General features: G+C 50.4%; 6 protein-coding genes across 6 annotated transcripts; 3 read left to right on the top strand and 3 right to left on the bottom strand.

Moving 5' to 3' along the window:
- Positions 1-283: 283 nt before the first annotated feature.
- Positions 284-3,475, top strand: KD926_008639 (putative capsular associated protein; the record flags this gene model as incomplete). The annotated part of the gene is made up of 6 exons (XM_053101384.1): positions 284-302; positions 363-682; positions 747-1,160; positions 1,231-1,380; positions 1,430-1,860; positions 1,918-3,475. 6 exons carry the CDS (start codon positions 284-286, stop codon positions 3,473-3,475), a joined length of 2,892 nt encoding a protein of 963 aa, XP_052955057.1.
- A 500-nt stretch (positions 3,476-3,975) lies between these two features.
- Positions 3,976-5,197, bottom strand: KD926_008638 (glycoside hydrolase family 16 protein; the record flags this gene model as incomplete). The annotated part of the gene is made up of 3 exons (XM_053101383.1): positions 3,976-4,296; positions 4,367-4,790; positions 4,848-5,197. The coding sequence occupies 3 exons, from the start codon at positions 5,195-5,197 to the stop codon at positions 3,976-3,978; spliced, it is 1,095 nt and encodes a 364-aa protein (XP_052955056.1).
- An 830-nt stretch (positions 5,198-6,027) lies between these two features.
- On the bottom strand, positions 6,028-11,366 carry KD926_008637 (CORVET complex membrane-binding subunit VPS8; the record flags this gene model as incomplete). The annotated part of the gene is made up of 4 exons (XM_053101382.1): positions 6,028-6,244; positions 6,526-10,477; positions 10,544-10,982; positions 11,040-11,366. 4 exons carry the CDS (start codon positions 11,364-11,366, stop codon positions 6,028-6,030), a joined length of 4,935 nt encoding a protein of 1,644 aa, XP_052955055.1.
- Positions 11,367-12,518: 1,152 nt separating this feature from the next.
- KD926_008636 (alpha/beta hydrolase) lies at positions 12,519-15,730 on the top strand (the record flags this gene model as incomplete). The annotated part of the gene is made up of 5 exons (XM_053101380.1): positions 12,519-12,767; positions 12,833-12,971; positions 13,029-13,137; positions 13,190-13,888; positions 15,046-15,730. The coding sequence occupies 5 exons, from the start codon at positions 12,519-12,521 to the stop codon at positions 15,728-15,730; spliced, it is 1,881 nt and encodes a 626-aa protein (XP_052955054.1).
- Positions 15,731-17,178: 1,448 nt separating this feature from the next.
- KD926_008635 (uncharacterized protein) lies at positions 17,179-18,184 on the top strand (the record flags this gene model as incomplete). The annotated part of the gene is made up of 2 exons (XM_053101379.1): positions 17,179-17,749; positions 17,823-18,184. 2 exons carry the CDS (start codon positions 17,179-17,181, stop codon positions 18,182-18,184), a joined length of 933 nt encoding a protein of 310 aa, XP_052955053.1.
- Positions 18,185-18,534: 350 nt separating this feature from the next.
- KD926_008634 (DEAD/DEAH box helicase) lies at positions 18,535-21,788 on the bottom strand (the record flags this gene model as incomplete). The annotated part of the gene is made up of 9 exons (XM_053101378.1): positions 18,535-18,566; positions 18,628-18,742; positions 18,790-19,210; positions 19,268-19,714; positions 19,771-19,932; positions 19,983-20,154; positions 20,215-20,695; positions 20,750-20,932; positions 20,997-21,788. 9 exons carry the CDS (start codon positions 21,786-21,788, stop codon positions 18,535-18,537), a joined length of 2,805 nt encoding a protein of 934 aa, XP_052955052.1.
- Between the last annotated feature and the right edge of the window lie 2,026 nt (positions 21,789-23,814).

Genomic DNA, 23,814 nt, shown 5'->3' with positions numbered 1-23,814 from the left:
TAGTTGACTACATGCAATAATGCCGTGAAATTCTCCTATCTTGTAATTGGGTTTGCGATGCTTTGTTTCTCTCCTGAGTTAGGCCTTCGAGCCTCAATCGGGTAGGTTATGAGTTATGGATGCGTGCTTGCTCAAACAAGCTTGCTGACCGGGTTGTCTAGGGTATTTTTATTAAGCTGCACATTTTTATCAACGACTTATACGACTACATTTGCCTTTGGTAAGTCATATTGAAGAAATAAAATAGACACCTAGACCTGGCAATACCGCGCGCAAGTGCGACATGGAGTCATTCTGGCTCGGTGGAATACACTTGCACGGTCTTCAAAGTGTTACGCGACTGACAGAAATTGATTAAATAGATCATCCTTTAAGTTCGGCCGTGCTGGCATGCTTCCTCGCAGGAATCGCTCTCTTGATCACGAGCAGGTTCATCTCCTATATACCAAAAGTACCCTCAACGTCGCACAAGTACTCCGCCATTCCACTCACAGAACGCGACCAAACGTCTGGAGAGGTTCCGTCATCGCCCATTAGCCTCGGCGGTGACCCCCCTGGTGCAACCACACGACATTCCGTTAATTGGATTAAAATCGCCGTGGTTTCCAGCATCGGTTGCCTGCGGATTGCGCTTTATCGGCAGTTCGCTTTCAAACCTGAATGCGCGCCTACGGGATATGCAGTAAGCGTATTGATCTTCAGGTCTCGGAGAGACAAATACTGATAAGCGCCAAATTTTGATGTAGTATACAATCCCGTTTCTTGTCGCATTTTACGACTTTTGGCGCAATCAACGTGGTCAATCGGTTCTCAAACCCACCACTTCGGATCTCCCTTCAACCAAATCTCTCCGTGTCATAGTGCTTGTTGCTAGCCGCACCTATCACCTCCTGTGTCGAAGTCGTCTAAGATATGTCATATCAGCCCTATTCCTCACGACGGGAGGGTATCTGTTATCTACTTTCAAAGATGGCTTGCAGTCGACCTATGTGTGCCCAACCGTTTCTGGCCAGCATTCGCGATTGCAGGCTTTTAGTGTAGTCAACACTATTCTGGACACGCTTATTGTAATTAGCGCTGCTGAGTTATCCCGGGAGATGACTCGACACCGAGACGCACTGAGGAAGCAAGCCCTTGCGTCATGGGGCTACAGCTTACTCGTGAGTTTCTCGCCGCATTGGCTGATGAACGTTCTACGAGTCGCGGTAAACTAACTTGTATCGCCTGTAGGGAGTCGCTGTGTTCTGGACGGTGACGGGTCTGATATTGAAAGCTGCAATCTCTACAGATGATGCCGGTTTTGTCACTTCCCACTACCTGAGAAGCTCGGTGGGACAAGGGCTCTTGGTGACTTGTGCACTTGTCTCGGCGTCTCACATAGTAAGTGCTGCCGGCTGTCTTGGTTTATGCTCAGGTGCTCACCAATCAGATTCCTTATTATGGGGCCGTTGGACTCTGCATGCTCGGCGGCTTCGTCCTAGTATTTTTCTCTTGGAGTTCGGTACTTTTCAATGGACAAGAACCTTTCCCGCCCATACTCGCTTCCAGCGCTTTCGTTGCTTTACTTTTTGCGTTCATCGGAGCTGTCGAGTACCTCTTTTCTCGGACAGCTTCTGAGGACGAGCCGGATTTCTTATATAGGTTCAACTTGTTTCTGCGGGTTCTCTTCTCTTGCTTATTTGGCATCGGGCTGATCTTAGTCGCTCACCAACCCGAGCTGGTCAAACTCCATCCAATAGACCTGCTTGTCTACGATGCCAGAGCGCATCATGACAACTGGGCTAAAGCAGCCCACAGCAGCAACAATTTGACACAAGCCGTTGAGCAGTACCATGTGAAATACAATCAACATCCACCACCGTGAGTCTTGGAGCAAGTGACATCTCAGAAAGTATATTGACACTAATGTTTACACAGAGGGTTTGATAAATGGTATGAGTATGCTACAAACAGGTCCTCGGTCGTCATCGACGAATTTGATCAAATTTACTCCAATCTTCTACCTTTCCGCGGCTTGCCACCGCAGAAAATTCGCGAAATGACCCAGAAGCTAGCCACAAACCCCTATAATGAAGTAGGGGCAGTCAGCATTCGCAATGGCTCCGCTAGGGTCCAGGAGGGTATCAAGCCGACGCATGCGTGGATGGTTAGTAGCGCGGCCAAGATGATGGAGAACTTCGCCCAGTACCTCCCAGATATGGACGTGGTGTTCAACTTGAACGACGAGCCTCGAATTGCGGTGCCTTGGGAGAAAGTGTCAGTCTTGAAAGATCAGGCCAGATCGCAAGCATTCCCCCCTACCGAAAGTGTAGTAAAGGAGTGGTCGGCAGACCGTGCGAAGAAATGGAACCCAATAGAACCAGCCGACCAAACAACGGAGACCATGTTCACCGACAGCTCCTTCAAAAACATCTTCGACCGCTACGCCAGCCTTGTGTGCCCGCCATCCTCGAGGGCTCGCTCTCAGCGAATCTGGGATCGACACAGCTTATGCTTGGGATGCACACGCCCTCACTCCATTGGTCAATTTCCTTCGGACTGGAACTTTGCCTCCGATATCTGTCACCAGCCAGATCTTGCCTATCTCCACGGGTTTCTCATCTCACCGGCCTCGTTCAAAGTCACCCAGGAGCTTACCCCACTGTTCAGCCAGAGCTCGATCTCCGGTTTCAACGACATCATGTTCCCAAGCCCATGGAACTACGTCGATAAGATCAAATATGAGCCCTCAGATGACCACCTGGATCTAAACTATACTGACAAAACCAACGATCTATTCTGGATCGGCAGCACGTCGGAGGGCGTGAGCCGCAACGGCGAGTGGCAGGGCATGCCGCGGCAGCGCCTAACTCACCTTGTCAATAAAAACATCTATAACAAGGTCTCCGTCCTCCTGCCCGCAAACGACTCCCAAACCTTCTCCTACCAAGTCCTCGACGGCCGCGCTCCCACCGAAACCCTCGGACTCAACACCACAGTCCATCTCAGCAACGTCATCCGATGCCGCAACGACTGCGAAGAACAAAAGGAAGAACTCGGCATGTCCCCGTCCGTCGATTTCCAAAGCCACTGGGAACATCGGTATCTCTTCGACGCCGACGGCGCCGGTTTCAGCGGCCGCTTCCTTCCCTTCCTGCAGAGCCACAGTCTGCCGTTTAAATCCGGTCTCTTCCGTCAATGGTTCGACTCGCGACTCTCCCCGTGGCTTCACTTCGTCCCTGTCGACCTCCGTCTGCACGGTCTCTGGAGCACCCTAGCCTACTTCGCCGGTGTGGATGCCTCTACCAACGAGGGCGGGTCCAAATTCCCCATGGAACGACACGACGTCGAGGGCCAGTGGATCGCCGAAGAGGGACGCAAGTGGGCCGAGAAAGCGTTGCGGAAGGAAGACATGGAGATCTATTTCTTCCGTTTACTTCTGGAATGGGGTCGTATTACAGATGACCAGAGAGATGTTCTTGGATATATACCGTAAATTTCTTTTCTTTTTGTTCGTTTCCGTTTTTTATATGTTGTTCTTGTGGATGGCGCATAGGACAGGATAGAAAGGTCCTTGTGGTTGATTGATCCAGTTATATTATGTCTTTATCATTGGCGCGAAGGATATCTGTCGTCGTGTCTTTGTCTGTCTGCGTGTGCATGTGTATTTGTTTATTGCTGTCATGATGAGATAATGTGTACCTATGTAATTATATAGACGTCTTGCAATAACGATAACCCTTTTTAGTGTTTTATTCTACGGTACCAAATTAGTTTCGCGAAAGACTCTTCCACTTAGAAAATAAGCCATCTCCAACGAATATATAATTCAACCGAAAGAAATAAAGAGGGTATAGTATATAAATAGAAAATTATAACCAATTGAAATCGTATATGTATAGCCAATCAAGCCCATCAATCCCTAGCTCCATTTCCTTTCCATCTAAATCAAACCCTTAATTCCCTAAACGAAGCTCAATATAGCGAGTGACCTTTCTACGCATGAGCATGTCCATGACCATGACCATGGGTGTGGCCTCTGCGGTTCCTCCGCACAAAGGAAGGAGCAGGAGTACCGCTAGGGGCCGGAGTGAACGAAGGAACGGGGAAACTGCTCGGGGCCGGAGTCGACAGGACGTTGTTAGCGACGGCGTCGCCGGACTGGTAGACCTTGAGGGAGTTGATGGTCCAGAAGGCGTCGGTGAAGGCGGAGGGGTTGTTGGCCACGAAGTCCTGGCAGGAGTTGGCCTGGGAGGAGCAGGAGCTGGTACCCCAGGTGTTGCCGGCCCAGTCGCCGCAGAAGGTGGTGTCGAAGACCTGTGTGGAAGGGGTTTGGTTAGTTCGTCTTTTGGTGGCTGGGATGAGAAGGGGTAAATGGTGAACGTACGATTTGCAATCCCTTGAAGTGGGCGTTGATGTCGCATTCGCCAGCGAATCGTCCGTCCGGAGTACCCCACGAGGATGGGTCCGGGTTTCCATTGCCAATGTCGGCGGGGACGTTGTCGTGAGAGAAGTACCAGATGCTGATGGCGTCGCCGGTCCATTCAGTAGCGTAGACACCGCCACCGCCGTTGTTGAACCCTGTGCCAAATGACTGGTCGGAGGGTGCCTCGAGACCGCAGCCAGCGTTGGTATCTTGGCCTTCAGCCTCCACGAAACAGTTGCTGGTCGTGAGGGTGCCGGAGAAGCCGGAGTTGTCGATGCTGCATCCATCGCTTGTGTGGAGCGCCATGTGGTTGTTGGTTTGGTCATTGACACCTTCGATGATATCGATTTCGCCGTTGTTGGGCCAGTCAGGGCCGACGAGCCAGCTAGGGTTGTGTTAGTAGAGGGGACCAGTCAATGTATGAATGGGTAGAAGAGCTTACAAGGCAGGCCAGGTACCACAGATACCACCAGGCATATGATCAAGATCCAGGATGAAAAGACCTTTGTCGTAACTCTGTGTGCTGGTAATGCGCACACTCTGGCGGCCATCCGCAGCCACGTTGGTAGAGTCCACGCCCATGTGGATACCCTCATCCGTATTGATCAAACCGGCATTCTGAGCGGTGTCACGGTCGACATAGCTGACAAACCCATTGGTAGGATCCGGGTCGGTAAAGAAGGTGAACTTGTCAAAGAAACCGGTTCCGTAGTCGTCTTGCAGAGTGTAGGCTGCAGCGGCAAGCTGCGTCGAAAATCCCAGAACTGGGAGAAGAGTAGAAAAGACCTGCATGTTGCTTTCTTTCCGAAGGTAAAAAGGAGCGTGGAATCTCAGAATAGAGAAGAGTTTAGAAAATATTAATAGGGGGGAACTGTGAATCCGCACAGGTAAATATATACAAGCAGAAGGTAAGAATGCAAGGAATGGCGCCCCAAAGCCAGAAGACAAAGGAGTGTAAGAGAGTTGCCGCCGACAGGCAAAGGAATGTTACAGAGCAGTTTGGTGTTTTACCTCCCCCAAAGCGGGCCACCATTCATATATACATAATGGACCAGAGACAAGCGACAAGGAAATGTCAACACGGTCAATGCCGCTATTGAAGCGTGGCGCTCAGCCATGACGCGCCCAGCCGACCTGGTCTTCGGACCTGCTACAGAGCCCATGTGGATGGGGCATGTATCATTCATGGCGGTACGCAAAGAAAAGAGCCAATCCTTAGATCGGGGCTAGTTTCTGGATTTCAGGAATAATGTTTCGGATTTATTTCGAGAGCGTAACTAGAGCACGGGGCCGAAAGGCACGGCAAGGTAAGCACTGGATGACAGCGACTAAAAGACCGAGGAATTGGCCCCTTGGTTGGATGGCGAAATAAGGTTGGTGGAACCGGAAAATTAATTTCCTCAGACGTCCCGGTGATTGGATCTGGATGGAAGTCATTCTTTTACACTATCGAGTGTTTTGACACGGCATGAATCAGATGGAAATCCAATCCCGCCATTCAGCCCGCGAGGAGCAGGATACCTCGTGAAAGGGAGCAAAACGAGCAACTCCAGTGGGGAAATTGGAGGGACGATCCGGAGGTCTTCTCCATTCAGGTAAAGGAAAAGAAGCCGTGATGCGAGTCAGAAGGAGGAAAGCCAAGCGCCGACAAGGTTGGAGGAGGATAGGAAAAGAGAGAAGATCGACCGGTCATTGAGCACTTTTTTGCGCTTCGGACGCCCGGCGGCAGGTGACCGCACCAAGCCCTCTTGGGAAAATCCTCTCCCGCCTTCTTCAGCTTCATCTCCATTCCTACGATCGACAGTCATTTCCACCAGGGTCAAGCCGATTGAGCTGGTCCTACGATGGGTGAACATCCCGGTCCAGAGTGCCATGGGTCGCCATCCTGTGATGCCCCACCGGTCAGAAAATAGGCAGAGGATCTCGAGGACCGGAAATGAACCGACTCAGTGGAATCAAGGCGATGCCCCCAAAGCACTACCCCGTAAGCAACAAACAAGAATACAAATAAGAATAGGAAAATGGAGGTATTATTATCATCGCCACGCTCGTCAACATGGTAAAAATCGCTCGCTCATTCAGTATGTACAGAACAAATTGGACAGGTTAAGTGATCCCACTCCGACTGGGGCGCAAAATGGCCCTGCTTCTCCGGCTTTGAAGGACCGAACTTCACCAGACACGGTCGATGGAAGAGGTGTCGACAGGAGAATACAACCGCAGGCCCTATCGGCATCCCACGGTCATCTCCGGCTGACTCCTGCATCTCATCCGCGTTATTATCCAAGGACCCTTGTTGTTCCGCATGTTCCGCCTCGTGAGGATGCAACGTCTGACCAAATCCCGCTACTGCAGCGGCTTTACCCTTGCCCCGGGTAGTGGCCGGGTCAGCTCCTTCGTGGAGTTGGCGAGCGATACGACGCTGTTGTGCTTCGGCCTGCTTTTGCTCCCAAGCTTGCCAGTGGTGAGATCCGACCCCTGGCCCCCAAATCCGCTGCCGGCAAATTTCACATACTTGGCCCCGTGGCCGCCATCCCCTTTGGCGTAGTCGCGCTACCTCGTCCACATGGACAAATAGATCCCGGTCCAGCATGCCGTTGGCCAGCGACAGCAATGACTTCTCATATGTGTAAGCCGAAAAGATGGACGCCAGGACGGCACGCAGCTCAAGTAGGGAGGGAGACCATTGTGCGGCACGCGTGAGGAACGCGCGCAAGATGCGAAGAAACGCCACGTCGCTGCGCTCGTGGGTAGACGATCCTCCTACCCTGACTGTGCTGGAAAGCAGCGCAGTGAAGACCTGCTGGACGAGTCTACGGAAGGAAGTCATGAGTTGGGCTGCATTGCTCCCCATTTGGGATGTCATCGGCGCAAGATGAGTCAATTTGTGATCGGACTGTTCCTTTTGGATCAGCGCAAAGACGCTGCTGGTGGTGCGGACAATGGCTTCGATCAGATCGAGCCATAGATTCTCATCAAAGGAGAGTGGTTCGTCGACGGCGGTCTTTCTGCCAACATTTCTTTCGACGGCTCGGGGTTTTTTAGCGGTCTTCGTCTGGCCCTGGCAGAGCCATGTTCCCACTCGTGTATACTTGTCCAAGGATTCCACGAGGTCATCAATGGCTTCTGCGGTGCTGTCTGAATCTGGACTCTCCCGGATACTTTGAAGAATTCCGACGAGCCCCGATTCTAGGGTCTTCAGATGAGCGACAAGACGGTCCATGGCGGCCCGAACTTGGCCTTGCCTAGCCAACAGAATGACCGCCGCATCCACTACTCCACTCCCTTCCATTGCAGGCATCAGTTCCTCGAGACGCACGTCGCCAACCCGAAGTTCGTCCACAAAGTCTGCGACGTGAGACGGGTCATATTTACAGAGTAACTGCACGTAACGTTCGATCATGCCGTTCTCTACCGATTTCGACGGTCGGCCCTCCGCAGTGGGTTGCGATGCAGGCTCCACGATGACATTCAGGTATCGATATTGCCCGAAAGTGTCGTTGTGGAGGGCTTTGATCATTATTTCGTGAGTCTCCGGGGCAAAATCCTGCATTGTCTGGGCAGTGGCTTCGACGTCAATTGCCACCAATTGACTGGCATGGTTTTTTATCACGTCAATCACATCCCGCCTCTGCTTCTTGCCAACTCGAGAACCAGAACGAAGACAGTCTTGTAGGCAAGTAAAGATTGCTTTCTGCTCGTTCGGGTCCTCAAGGTAGGTCAGCACCAACTGAGGAAATTGCTTCTCCGAGCGGTAGGTTGATTTTAGGATCCGGAAGAATCGTGCCTGCTTGAAGAGGGGAATCATGCTTTGGATATCCGGAGGGTGGTAAAAAGAAAGTAAATACTCGGCACTAAGTTCGCAATCTTCCGCCATGTCTTGGGTCGGGTACTGGCACAGCCGCTCCAGGACCTGGTGGAGGGTGGTTCCAGAAAGAAGGATATATTGGGGGTATTTTGGGAGATTGCGAGCAATGAAAATGTCGAGATAAATCGTGTCGGTGATGGAGAAACTTGCAGGAGTCATGATTTGCAACAAGAGACTGGTCAGATATTGTCGGTTGATTGAGACTCCTTGGAACGAGTTCTCCTCGGGCTCCTGTTCGTTCAAGAAGCTGTCCTCGAAGGCTTCGTTGAGCATGCTCATGAAACCAGGCGTGTTGAATTTGAGCATGGCTTGGAGGTCCGGGTACGACCCTGACTCTGCGCCAGACGAATTCCCTGAGAACAGATACTCGTACAGGGACGTCTTAGCCCGGTTGGCTTCGGCTTCTTCCATATCATCTCCAGTAGGATAGATGCGACCAGTAAGAACAAACGAGAGGTACGGAAACATCTTCGTAGCATTCGTGTACTGTCTAATCCCATTCACGGAGTCGCCATTGACCAACGTCTCCTGGGACGGAGCGAGCCCCAAAAGCTCCTGCAACGGGCCCACGTAGTCTCCCAGGCAGCGATTCCAGACATATATAAAGGCATCGTATAGGTTGTAGTGCTTGCATAACGTTGTGACTTGATCGATGTCCATTGTGGTGGTATCAAGGAGACATATGATCTCCTCCAAGCGGCTGGCTGTATGGTTAGTGGTGAAATGATTGATGAGTGCCTTGACCGCCGTAGGAGGTAGGGACCGCACGGTCCCGTCGATGATATACGGTTCAAGAGCATCAAGGAAGATTCCTTGCGAGTCATGCTCCTCATACCAGTTGAAGACCTCGTCCCAGAGGAAGTCTTCGTCCGCCATGTAAATACAGGCGGAAATGGAAACCTCGGCCAGTTCTTCGAGTTGCCGACTGCCAAGTCGCTCATTGTTCGCCTCTATGTTCTGACCGAAGGCATATTTCAGAGATGCTGACACCATCTCTAGGAGCTTCTCTCGAACAATTGGCTGTCTCAGGGAGTCTTCATCCGGCAAGCCAACGGTGAGCTTTTCTCCGCTGCCCTGGTAGTAGGAAGTCGCCAGTCGAATTGCCCCGATAAAATCACCCGCCTCCATAAGCGCCAGCAATCGATCTGCCCAGTTGGAGAGGCCTCCAACCAAGGCTTCGTTGTGACCCAACAGAAACAAACGCCCCTTGTATGAGCGGAAAGACATGTAAAAGGCATCAGCCACCACACCATGCATCGAAGTGTCCTCTTCGTCTAACTGCTCAACCAGTGAATGCAGCTGAGAGGAGAACAAATCAGCGTGGTAGATATGTCGGCTAAGCAAGTCGATCGCATCGGTTACGCGCATAGAATAGTCTTCAAGGATAAGCAACTGCTGCGTGATGGTAAGCACTGCTAATACCGAGCGACTTAGCCACTGGACCGCAACGATTGCCTCCTCCGCTTTCCATCGATTCCGTGCCTTGAAATCCAGACTTGGGGGCCTATCTCTGTCCGGCGCTTCTTCCGTTTCGAATTCCGATACGTCCAGGACCGTCAGCACATTCGACCAACAATATACCAGTTTTGTTTTGGACACTTGCGCATCCTTGCCCTTGAGTCGAATGGCAGGAAACCAGGCCAAGGCACCGGTCATTGCACCATGGGCCGTGACTTCCTTCGGACGGGGAGCTTTGTGCTGCGTTTGAGCTACCGGGGTCGTGGAAACGATGACCAGGAGGTAAGGTGTAAGCATGGCAACCAACCCCAAAGAGTCGGTTGGCTGCTCCACATTACCCAGGGGCAGAGGCGAAAAGGCAAGCACCGAGCTCGGTTTGCGCGACCGATTGCCATGCCCGACGTATTGCGGATATCGCCCCAAAATCCTGGTTGTTTTCACCGTCCGTCCCAAAGCGCCGGTGCCCCGGGTCGCCAAGTGAGAGAAGGCCATGCCCCGCTTGTCAGCCGACACCAAAGCAGTGCGTCGGGTCCCCAGGAATCCCACATGGATCACCGACGATCCGGACAAGTGTCCGTCCGAAGTGCGACTGTCAACTTGGTTCATCGGAATGGGCGGGATATGGAGAAAAGGCCGCGCTGACTTGGAGATCTCCCATGTGAATATGTCGCCCGAATCGTGACCTCCAGCGATCGTTGAATGGTCGGCAGAAAGCGCGAGCGACATGATCGCTCCGCACTCAGTAGCTGATGTCAGGAAACCCCATTGTTAGCGACTGATGCTAATAAATACAGAGATAGCTTCAATCTTACCCTTGGTTCCCGATCCGATTATAGTTCGCAGGTTTTGTTGGTAATCAAATACCAAGATTATACCTTTAGACGTCCCTATCACAATGCTTGTAGACACCGCCATGCAGGTCGGATAGCCGAAATTTCGTTTTCCGACCTCCGAAAACGCATGTCCGGTTATTTTCCTTAATTTGGTCCATCTCACTACATCCCAAGGACCCTGAGCTTCGGAATCGGAGTGAACGGTGGCCGGGGACAGTCGACTGGTGAGGGACGAATTTCGAGAGTGAATCTGGGCTAAAAACGGCGATGACGGGCGGAAGCCACTCAGCGACGAAGAGGAGAGCCGAGATTGAAAGCGAAGGTCGAAAGGGCGGTGCGACGGACTGGGGCTGGGGCTGGGCCGAGGGGAGCTTCGAAAGGCCAAAGCACTACTACTTTGTGAGGACAATATAGAACCCTATGGCCGTCAGCAAACATCACAGACCGAAAAGCAAAGGCGATTCCGGCAACGAACATGTAAAGAAGGGGTATCATCAGGGGTTGATGCGGTTTCGTCAACACTCCCGGGAGCGCCAGGCTGCCCGGGACGGGGAGAGGCCGGAGCATCGTTCGCATCAACGTCAACGGGAGGGGCGTTTTTCGCGGGAGTCAGGTCGGGACTGTCTACACCCGGGAGATCCTCCTCAATATGTGCCATTGAGTCATCTCCCAGTCCATTTTCTGGCCTCGCATCATCCAGGGAGCCGTTGGGTGTTGAGTGGGGGTATTCCAGGTCCTCTTCGCCCAAGTCGAGCTCGTCTTCTCGTGCCCGGTCATCACTGCCCTCAATCATGGAGCTCATCGGCAGAGTGTAGGCAGGACCATCGCTCCCACACCGATTTGCGATAAAGTATTAAGGAGTATGGGTCAAGGTCAAGGACGGCACCGAGTCGGTCAAGGCGAAATGGCGACTGATTCCCAACCAGGATGTGTACAGAGCTTCAGTGGGCGGACTGATCGGGTTACGGGTAAAGCGGAGCACGAGGAAGACGCGAATCAGGGATTCAGATGGTGGGGAGTTTCTATAAAGATGCCCGATGGGAGATGAGGCGAGAGGCGCGACGGTCGGCTCGACGGCAGGTAGAGGATGCGAGGCTGTGTTGGAGTCTTGGAGACGGCGAGCTCGGCGGGCTGAAAAGGTCGGGGAAACTGGAAAGCACGAAGATCAGTTGAGGGCCTGGTTGCCTGGTTCCTGGGCCGTGCTCGGAGTCACCGCTCGCCGTGGCATTGCGTCCCCACCGCCGTCATCGCGCACTTCTGGCGGCAGAGATCATTCGGCCACTTTCATGTCAATATCACCACAGCTCTTATGCTGCTACCTCACTGTCAAGGAGAGAAGGTGACGGGTTATTACAACATCACTTCTTCTCCGTTCTCTTTGTTGCATTTCAGCCATTCTTCATCGGGGACATTTTCCGTGGTTACACCAGCCACTCATGTCTTAAGCGACCTAATGCCTGGTCCATTATTACCTCCACATTGACCCGTTTTGAACTGAAACAGATCTCCCGTCATAGAGGACACAAACGATTTATAGGTTCTATGCATCTGCCCGGAGAGGATTCCACCAAATACATACATTATTTCTTGACGAAGCACGTACACAATTCCTGCATGCGATAATCCGAGGCATACCCTTTTAGAGGAGGAGCAACGGCTAGTTTCGGTATGTCCCAATGTAATAAATACAGTAGGGCGTAGGGCGTAGGGCGTAGGGCGTAAATCTTAAAGAGCCAGCTCACGCCATAATCCTGTAAATCCGGGCCTTTACTTGGAATATTTGTTCCAGTTTGGGGGCAATGACTGGATGGATCATCTCGGGTATTCCACATCCTCGGCAAGTTGTCCGAGGCTCGCGATTTTCAAGCATCGGTCGATAGTCAACCACTCAGACAGAAATAAGACACTAGGCATCGCGTGTTTGGACCATGACATATCACTACTTCCTCACATCATGTTGACCCGCTTGAGGCCCACCCTGTCGCCCCGTGGAAGGGTATTATTGAGACGGGAAATGTCACACTTCAAAGTCATCGAACATAATGTCCGATGCCAGAATATACGCGAGCGCCCTGGCGCCGTTGAGCCCGGATTTGAGCATCAATTAAGGCTCGCCGTGAAGCAATACATTCCGAAGGATAACCCTCATCCTCGAGAAGGAGATGTGACGATCATAGGAGCACATGGAAATGGTTTCCCAAAGGTATGGAAGCATATGTGCATGATCTGCTCAACAACATAAGGAGATCGTTGACTGACAGCCTGCAGGAGTTATACGAGCCCTTGTGGGATGAAGTATATGAGAAATTGCGCGCCGCCAACCGACAGATTCGGGGGATTTGGATTGCCGACGTAGCTCATCAAGGTCAAAGTGGTGTCCTGAACGAGTCCATCTTGGGAGATGACCGTACGTGGCCGAACCCTTTTAACTAATCAGGCTGTATCATACTAACACATAGGCTAGCAAGCTTGCTGGATCATGGTCGTGACCTTTTCGCGCTGGTGAATCGATATCAAGATGAAATGCCCCATCCCATCGTCGGCATTGGGCATAGTATGGGTGCATTGCAGCTGTATGTATCTCCCATCAAGTGTGCATGAGAGTGACTAAACATAAGACACCAGGGCTCACCTTTCTCTGATGCATCCATCCCTGCTCCAAGCTCTGGTATTAGTCGACCCAGTGACCCAAAAAGGAAACCCCGGCAAAGAGCTGGCTCTTCTCACTACATACCGACGCGATTGGTGGTCATCACGCAAGGAAGCGCTTCAGAAGTTCCAGTCCAACCCTTTCTACCAAGCATGGGACCCGCGGGTCTTGGAGAAATGGGTTGAGTACGGACTACGCGATACTCCGACCAGGCTGTATCCTCAACCCAACGAGAACGGTCAGCAAGCCGTGACTTTAACCACAACCAAGGCCCAAGAGCTTTTCACATTCTTGCGGCCATCTTATATAGACAAGCGGTCAGGGCTTCCTCGCGGGACCCCGCATGGAGAAGTGCATCCGAGTGAAATTGACGACTTTCCGTTCTACCGTCCCGAGCCGTCACATATATTCCGTCATCTTGGCGAGTTAAACCCAAGTGTTCTATATGTCTTCGGGGAAAAGTCGCCTTTCTCCACACCAGAGGCACGAAAAGAGAAGACACAGGCGACTGGCACTGCGCTTGGTGGTAATGGCGGGGTTTCTCGGGGGCGCGTGAAGGAGGCTATCGTTCCCAGTGGCCATCTCGTTCCCATGGATAATGTGACTGGATGCGCTACTGCCAGTGCTAGCTTCATTCAGGATGAGCTGCAAGGCTGGGAAGCACGAACGAGGAAGTTGAGGGAAGCCTGGAAAGGGGTAACTCAACAGGAACGAGTTAGTATTGATGATCAATGGAGGGAGAATATTGGGGAGTCACCAAGGAAGCCAAAGTTATAGACAAGTTAATTCCATATTACATAGAGATATGACTATTGACATAGATAGTACCAAATAAACGAAGACATTTCAAGCAAGACATGTCCCAATGATATTAGAAATGATGAGAATTAAGGAAAAGGCTAACTTAAAAAGAAGATAGGGGATAGTGCTGGTGAAAACTTGAAATAATAAATGTGAAGTACAGTCCCATCAAGTAAAACATGGGCAAATCATTGGTTGCATGAAAATGCATTGCATGCATGGAAGGCTCCACTCAGGTGCAGCATGCATCGATGTAGATGATCAAGAACATGGAACTATCCGGGCTGAAAGGATTGGAAAAGACACCAAATTTCTACAATGATACCATTTGATATCACGAATGCATTCCCCGGTAAGGTTAAGATATCCTGTACTGATTCTGCTTCTGCTGCTTATATACCTATAGACTAGAACTTGCAAGGACCTTGGCTCACTTGCCCCCTTTGCAAGACACAACAATCACAGAATGAAGTTCGAAGACCCGCCGCCCGTTCCGTACAAATTAGTGTATCTATGTCTTTTAGCTCCCTTGGGTATTCACATCATTGATACATGCCGAGAAATCATACAACAGCATCAAGTCATAGAGTGTGCAAAGACCTTCATTCCGTCGCCCTCTTTGCCAATCTCAGAAATCACAATACTGAGAATTGAAGCTTGGTTTAAGAATGATCTGGCCAATTATTTAACCTATGGCTTCTAATTTTATTGTTTCTGCCCAGCATTTACCTGTTGCTGCAAATCCTTGATGTGTGTCGATTGATGCTGATATACAGGGTTTATAAACACATTATAAACCCCATTAAAGAAAAAGCCGAATCAGACGCAGAACAATCCCGTCTACTTTTTCAAGAGAGGCTCAAACCAATAGCCAAATCAAACACAACCCCTCCTCCACTCCTTCAAAAGCCCCTCGAAACAAATCCCACTTCAGACACAAAACCTCTTCCTCCCCCTGCTATTCCTGCCCCTCCTCCTCCTTCTCTACCACCTCCTCTGATCGAGCTGGACAGCTAATTACTATCGAAAGTTCTCGACCTCGCTCTCCAACCAGGATATTCCCATTCTACAAAGTGCGTGACCACTCGAAATGGCGTTCCAATCGTCGCGCGCAGAGAAACAAAATCGCTATCAACGAAGGCACAACCAGAATAACCAGTCTTGGAAACAACATCCCCATCGCAACCGTGGCCGAAGACCAGGCAGTGGATTACCTAGCCCACCGAAAGAAGGTACTAGGCGCCCGGAGATATCTCACAGCAAATATCCCAGTCATCGCAGCCATGATCTCTCTTCCTAGCTCGAGACCTAGAGCCCCCGGGTCTGTGAAGCATATCGGCGGTCCATTCACGAAACAAGAGCGTACGGCCACATGGAAAAGAATGCAGAATTCACTGACGACTCCGATTATGAAAATAATCCTCGCCAACAAGTACACGCCAACGGAGAACCATGTCGCTTATGTGCGACGGTGTCGGGCGCTCTTTGCGGAGCTACGGGCTCTCAAGGAGGTTGAGGACCGGATGGAGCTCGATTGTGTCATGGAGCCATTGCAGCACGCCGTGTTAAAACCATTCTTGAGGTATATTGCGCAGGAGAGGGTGAAATTATCGCTGGATGATGTTTATGCCAAGTTCATCGTTCATGAGAATGTGAGGAAATCGTACTTGCCTCTTTGGCTAGGCGATTCGATGCCTGAGTTGCTCTGCAATTGAGAGCATAGGGTATGGAAGTGGTCTTATTCTTATTCTTCTCATTTGTGACTGAATCTATGTACATGGCTCTATTTCTTCTTTGCCACTCGCATCCTAATAAAGGATTCAAATACTTAAATTTAGGCTAGACAGTCACGCAGATACAAATTCCCCGCATGGGGTACATAAACCAGGCTATCATGCGCACAGAACAATCACGGATAGCAGATCAGCAGGTCAAGAATAACCAGCATGGCTGCTATTACGACTTAGTGGACGGAAATACAGAAGTTGAACAAATTGAACAAATAGAAGAAAAATCCGCGAATCGAGCATGAAGAACGAAATCTAAACAAAAATCCAAAGCGATCAGCATATCCGGTCTGACAAGGCGGGGTTCTTCAAGGATCGGGCTTGGCTGTTGTGTTTCCCCTCGCGGGCTCAGGAACAACCCTCTAGAGGAAGATGTTATTGGTTCTGCATTTGATTTGCAGGTTCATACATGAAGGTAGATCTTAATCTTTCTGTTCAGGATTAGAAGTTGTGTTGACCACCTAGTACTTACATACCTCGACCATAATTTCCTCGCTCTTTATCTAGGTATCCCTTGTTTCAGTAGGTGATGTGAATAACTACCTACAGTACAACGAGTGCTAGGTAACTATCCATACTACCAACTACCAGCTGATCCCTCTTCCAAATAAACCCAAAATACAAAAACGTCCCATAAATCATCTACGGTGTATGTTGATAAACTGATCCCTACTCCTACCAGCCAGCCATCATGCGCCGCCCCAACAAGACCAAGACCCGAGGACCCGGTGCTCATTGGACAAGAATCCACCACAACTAATGCAACAAGGTAGTACCCTCTCTCTCTCGGCCTCGCCGTGACCGACTACAACTGTTTCGTCCGTTTTCAGCTGAAGCGGAAGGATGAAGGAAGCTTAGCTGAAGGATTCGGTACCTGTCATCTTCTTAAATCCCCCTTGTCCTGAGATCCATCAGGGGACTCTTCAGGGAGGGGAACGGGTTGTTATTGTCAGGAACAGGGGTACGCGTGATCACAAGGGACACCAAAGTGACTTGACTGGCTGATTATCGTCAGCATACTATCCACCAACATCCATAGGTCCGGAAATACTCCGTACTGCGGGATGATTTGATCATTTACTAAGTGTTGAGGGCAGGCAGCGGGCGTCTCTTTCCCTGAGGACTCGGTCGATGGGAGGTATAAATGCAGGAAGTGCGCATGTTAAACACTGCCTGCCTGGGTGTTCATTTTATCTACAGATCATGGAGGTATTGGGTATTTTCTCGCCTTCTCATATTTATATATAGCTGTTCATTTATCGTGAGCGGTTAGACACTCACTCGCTCATACAGTACTTTATACTGTTTACCTTTTTTTCATTATAGCTTCACCTTCGGTATCTTGAAGAGAGAAGAACCCAAGAAAAAAACCGACCATGGCTCGCCCAACACTCTTTTCCTCTCTTCTGACTAGCTTCATAATTATCTTCTCCATCATCCCAACAACCATCGCCGCCGCAAACGCAACAGCAACCTCCTGCAACGGCCAATCCGCCTTCTGCGACCGCAAATACTCCAACATCACATACCTCGGGGCGCACGACAGCCCCTTCGTCGGCCCTCTCCCCCAACACAACCAGAACCTCAACGCAACCGCACAACTTGATTTCGGCATCCGCTACCTCCAAGGGCAGACACACAAGATCGAAACCGACGACGCCCTCCGTCTGTGCCATACCTCCTGCTTGCTAGAAGACGCCGGGACGCTCGAGTCGTTCCTCGTCACGGTCAAGACCTGGCTGGACGGTCATCCGAATGAAGTGCTGACTCTGCTCCTGACAAATGGCGACGGGGTGCCGGTGTCCAAGTTCGACGAGACGTTTACCAAGGCGGACATTAAGAAGTATGCGTTCGTGCCGGAGCCCTCGTCAGAGGTCCTGCCGCTCGGGTCGTGGCCGACTCTGGGAGAGCTGATCAGTAAGGGAAAGCGGCTAGTGGTTTTTTTGGGTATGTTGTGGAACTTTTGCTTTGCGTGAATGTCAGAATAAGTCGAGGCTCGTGATATTGACTTTGGTTATAGACTATGGTGCCGACGTCGCCACTGTCCCTTACATCCTCGATGAATTTGCCTATTACTTCGAAACCCCGTTTGGCGTGACCGACCGCAAGTTTCCAAATTGCAGTATCGATCGGCCACCAAATGCGAATGCAGACGGGCGCATGTACATCGTTAACCATTTTCTAGACGTTGATATTCTAGGAGTCTTGATCCCCGACCGTCTTCGAGCCCCGAGGACGAACGCTGTCTCTGGGGAAGGGAGTATCGGAGCGCAGGCCGATCTCTGCAGCTCGAAACATGGCCGACTGGCCAATGTAGTCCTGGTGGACTTTGTCGATCAAGGCCAGGTGATAGCGGCCCAGAAGAAGTTTAACAGGGTTTAATGTCTGTATCTTGGTTTGAATCATTGTGGATGTTGTTTTTGGATGCTTTCTGCATTATTGAAAGCGATGAATTACTGGAGTAGCATTTCTTGATTGGTAGAATCGTCAGTCCATCATTTCATTAAAATCCTAGGCTTCCAAGTAATGCACAGCCCAAGTTTTCAATCCGTGTCTTTATTCCAATCAAGACAAAAAGGTGGATATCTATCATGTATACCCTTAAAGATCAAAAATATCACCGTTAAAGTCTAACAATCAAATACACAAAGAATGAACTGAGATCGCGTACCCAGATGTTTTTCAAAAAGATACTTATGCAAAAAGATACTTATCTAATATAATAAAATATGTCACTCTTCCAACTCCATTTGCATCTCGCGTTCTGTACAATTTCAAAAAAGGTTAGCTGCATCACCATAAGAACAATTAGGTACTACACTTACCCCAGATTTTGTTCGCTGATGCGATGATGATCTCGGCCTTAGCCTGCAACTTTTTAGAATAGCGTTCAGCTTCGCTAGGATGCAGTTGACTTTTTTGCGCTTTGCGCGGATTAACCTAAATCGGGTCAGCATCGCATACTCCGTTATGGCATGTCCACATACCATCATTAGAACAGGGACAAGATCCTTCGCATCTGCCTCTGCCAGGGCTCGCAGGTTTCGGAATCCGTTATCCCTAAGCAGCCGTGCGGTCCAACCCTTCACATAGGTCACCTGGGCCATCTCCAGTAGATCGGCGCGAGCTCCGGCTTCCAATCGATCTCGCATGTGATCGAGAACTGCCGCGAGCATGCCCCATCCCATCCGTTGGCAGAACTTTACCATGCCGGCTGCAAACCCATGGCACTGTTGGGCCAAAGTTTGCACCGCCCCACGAGGGATTCGATACCGGGCGGCGATTGTTGATAATGGCACCTCATTGCTCAAATCACGAAGTTGGAATGCAGTATAGGCGCGTCGGTAGATTCTAGCAGTTTTCACCTGGTCCGGAGTACTCTCCTTCAAAGACGCACCGCTCTGTACCCTATGACAATGTTAGCTCCTCAGGATATGTGAATTGAGCACCGGCTGGCTGGCGTACATCGAATTTACAAACCCAGGCTGCACGCCGACAAATTGTAAAGCTCGCAACCCACTATCATCAAGAAAATCCAACTGATCTCGGAAAATAGGCCAGTCAATCTGAGTGTTAATCGCCACTTGGAGAGGAGTAAACATGTAAAAAATGTGCATGTCCCCGTCCATCACAAAGGCTTGCAAGGCTCGCTTCAGTTCTTCATGGACAAAAAGGCCATCTTCGGGAGCGAAGGCAGAAGCAACCACGGCTTGCCCAAGCAGTGTCGCTTCATACGCTTCATCTTCTTTCTGTAAAAGAAGCTCCTCATCAATCAATTCTCGAAGCGCAGAGTTCATAATGCTGTAGGCTAATTTCTTGTCTACCATTCGACAAAGAAGAGTGCATTTCACATATTCCTTGACTGCATCGAATCCCGAGACGAGCCCTGTTGCTATAGCCTCCAGCAGTGCCCTTCAAACACTGGTTAGCAACCATAGTACCCAAGACGCATGACTCAAGCCTCTTACCTTTTGAGTCCTCTTTTTTCCGGGGCAAGGCAGCTTTCAATGGCAGGCATATCGGCTTCCAACAGGTCGCATACAGCTTCAAAATCCGACTTGCCGCAAATGAGATATGTCTCACCTACTTCGTCCTTTCCTTTGCGGCCTGCTCGCCCACACATTTGTCGTCTATTTTGGTTAGGACGCTCCATGCATTCTTCATCATTGAGGGAGCTTACAGCATCGCTGGACCGACCAAGTCCCGACCCATCCGTGCACCGTTTATAATTACTCTTCTTGCGGGAAGATTAACACCCGCAGCAAGACTGCAAGTAGCCACAAGTACCCTCAGGGTCCCTTGGTCATAAGCCTGCGCAATAAGTTCACGTTCCTCCGCAGTCATCCCCGCATCTGAAATTAAGTCAGTCGACAAAGCGGACCACATAAAACCATGCAAATAGGGCATCTCACGATGAAATCCTACTCCTCTAATAAGAATATTCTCTAGGGCGGGGTCAAGACCACTAGGCAGACTTCGTAGTTCGGCAAGTAAATCAAGCCGCCTGCTCAGTTCCTGGGGGTCGACCATGGAAGAGCCGGGCATTGCCTCGCTTATGATGGCCGCATGAAACTGACAAGCTTGTCTGCTGCCACAAAACACCAGCGCGCCATATCCCGCAGCGGCTGTATTCACGGAGAGCGCCACCATTGAATTTGTCGACGGGTTCGCGAGTTCTCGGAAACTTGAAGCTTGAATGATACTATGAGGGGGCATGGTATCCGCAATAGAGACACTTGTTGATGCTAATTTAGTAATTGTGTGAAAGAGCTGTCGGGACGTTGCGGCAGGGTAAATTGCATTTTCATAGACAAGATAGTCATCAATTGGAATGGGCCGATAAGTCGAGATATAGTATTCTGCGTTCATCCATTCCGCCAATACTTCCGTATTCTATACTTTGATGAGTCTGTGGAAATGCTATGCCACTAGAAATTGAGTTCATACCGAAAGGGTGGCACTCATGCCGATGATTTGGATGTCTTGCTGTAGCAAAAGCAACTTGGTGACCATCAGTTCCATAAGGTAGCCCCGATGTTCATCGTCAAGCATATGCAGCTCGTCTAGAACGACGACGCCTAGGTTTCCGATGGTATATTCTTCGATCGCGGTGTTAATCAGTGAATTGGCCTAAAAGGCAATACAGCAGTCAATTGGATATTCAAGAAATACAGGAGATGCCCTTAAAGCAGACCTTCTCTATGGTACAGACAGCGATGTCCATATCAGCCCAGGAAGCGGTGGTCCTGCTGCCGCCGAAGAAACCAGTGACACGGATCGATTTCTGGAGTTTCTTCCATCGCTGATAGTAAGGCTTCGCCCGAGTTGGATCGTCGTCGTCGTCGTCATAAACATGCTTTTCAAGATCCTGCACAATGCGTCTGAGCCACTTCAACTTCTCCTGCACCAAAGCAACGTAGGGGAGAACTAGGATCGCTTTGCAGGAGGGATTTTCTATGATGCGTTTCAGCATCAAGACATCAGCCACCAGGGATTTGCCACCGCCCGTTGGGGCTGTATAAATTAAATGCCGCTTCCCTTCCAGGAGGCCGGGGGCCAGCAAACATGCTGATTGCCAAGGATAGATGCTGCTCACCCCGACCGCCGCAAAATTTTTGACGAGAATGGGAGGTAATCCATATCGACGATGTTGCAAGAACAAGATCGGATCTCCGTTTAATTCATGACTCACGGTATCCGTTCTTTGTTGTTGAGGGACCTGGGCAGCCGCGACGGGAGATATTTCACTAGCAACCAAGCGATTCTTGGGAACAGAGGAAGTTACACGAGGCCGAACGAAATCCACCGAAGGCGTCGAATGACCTGATTGCTTGGAGTTCGAGACTTTCAAGGAGCTCTCAGGGGACCGATCCGGTAGTCGTTTCTGCCCCGCCAGGGGAGCTACAGAATACGCCTGTTGGCGAGCAATATCAACCGAGGTTTGAAAGCCATGAGACTGGAATGGCTGTCCGGGCTGTGCAGACATGCCTTGAACGGCCCTCTTGGTTATCTAGGTACGGAATAGTTATCTAGTCAACGGCAGAGGCGATTCCATCGATCGTATACCGGGAACAGGGAGGAAAGGCAGGACCTTAGGTAGATGGGCGCTTATAAGATGTCTTTTCCCTCGAATCTTCCCTGCCAAGGGTGAAACAGATTACCGGATGACCTCGGACCTCCCGACCGTTTGTTACGCAAGTGGAAGGCGCAACGCGGGTGCAACGGACGCGTTTCATTTTGGGAAGGCGCAGACAAGTTGTGATGCCTCAGGCCAGTAAGGCGGCAGAAGCGGCACTGAGACTAGGCGAACTAGCCGGGCAGCCTAAGGCGTTGTTGACAAGCCGACAACCCTGCAAGCCTTCCAATGCGGAACGTTCCTGGATCGTCTCGTCATCCGCTAATCGGAGCCCTGCTGATCCGCATATTCCCATATGAATGGATCGGGGGGATGTCTGCTCGCTCCGAACGGGTTTAGCCTGCCTGTGCAATTTCTGGCCTTGTCCTTGACTTTTTTCCTCCGTGAAAGGCAAGCCAGATCATTGTCATCGACTCATTAATTAATCATCATGCTCCGAGGTGACCACGATTCCACGCGACCGAAAAAAATAAATAAATATGATAAAAATAAAATAGCACGCAAATCCGTATTTTCTTCATTCTCTCGAATTGTTTGATTTGATTCTCATGCTGACTACTCGCCTCCATCGCGGGAAAAGACTTCCTGTGGCAGGGAGGGCGAGCAACTGGAACCATCTACCGACTCCGCCCGTTGATCCTTCGAGTCGAGAGCACAGACGGTATGGAGTAGCAGGTACACATTCCTCCGCCACGCTTTCTTCTTTTTCTCTGCCCCGTACCGCGTACGGGAATGAGCAAGGGCTACGTGCTATTTATGAGGTGCGTCTTCCACAGAGAACCTCCATAGGAAGCAATTCCCGCACAGGAAAGCAGTCACTGCAGTTTGAACGACTTGCACATCACTCTTTTGCTCACATTTATTGTAGACTCCCCCGCCCAACGGGGTTGTTGTAGGCATCTACCAACACGCCAACTGCTGGTCACCTGACAGCGCCGGTTTACTGGCCTGGACCCAAAGTAAGTGTTGTTTCTGACTGACCTTCCTAACCAAACCCTGCTCCGCATGAGCAAATGGTGGCTTATGTACAGAATTGTTATTATTGACATGCCCCTTGACACCGATAGTTCCAACTTAACTCGCCCCCGCCTCCCCTCACGTCCTGTCGACGCAGATCCTACTTTTTGGTTGTTAAACAACGACAACAAAGAAGATTTAAGTTGATGCCCGTAATAATAAGCACACGGAGTCTAGTCGTCCGTAAATCCCAGGTACGGATGTCTCGGCGGACGCGCCATTTAATCTTCAGCCTTGACCCGGAGTAATGGCCTGAAAGCAGAGGGAAAAGGGAAAAAAGAAAAAAGAAAAAGAGGCCACCTCGAGGGACCCACTCCCGGTTTGCTCAGAGGGAACCATACTACGTAGTATCCGTACGGAGTAAAAGATATATTTATCTACGCAATACTCAAGAGTCAAGACACTTACTACTCCGTAATGTGTTGACACCAGGGGTTGACTATAACTACAAGATGTCTTCCGAGATAACTCCAGCCTAGGAAATATTCGGATTGTTCATCGATGGTAAAAGTATTGAATTATCGAACGGTCTTTAGCTCCAATTTTCCTTTCATCCCGGTCCGACGGAAGATAATACCCCAATATCTTTTGCGACCTCTACACTCGACCAACACCATGTCCCAACTTCCAACGTATTTAAGCGACCGATGTGATTGGGTTTCGCAGGCATGTGATAACCCGGATCCCTAAACCGTAATTGAATGATATTCTTGGTACAAGTGCGTTCAGGCGCAGGACTCGCCCTTATTCACTCTCACGGAACATGGATGGCAGGTGGCCGGGTTAGTAACAAACGCAAGAGAGAGGTGTGGTATTTCGTGCACATCCCTCGCAGTAAGGAATAATGCCACCCAAATCA

This window comes from Aspergillus affinis (assembly GCF_023601865.1).
Source record: "Aspergillus affinis strain CMG 70 chromosome Unknown NODE_58_length_197389_cov_86_389201, whole genome shotgun sequence".
Lineage (NCBI taxonomy): Eukaryota > Fungi > Ascomycota > Eurotiomycetes > Eurotiales > Aspergillaceae > Aspergillus > Aspergillus affinis.
The sequence above is the reverse complement of the archived record's forward strand: the minus strand, read 5'-3'. Positions and strand labels throughout refer to the sequence as shown.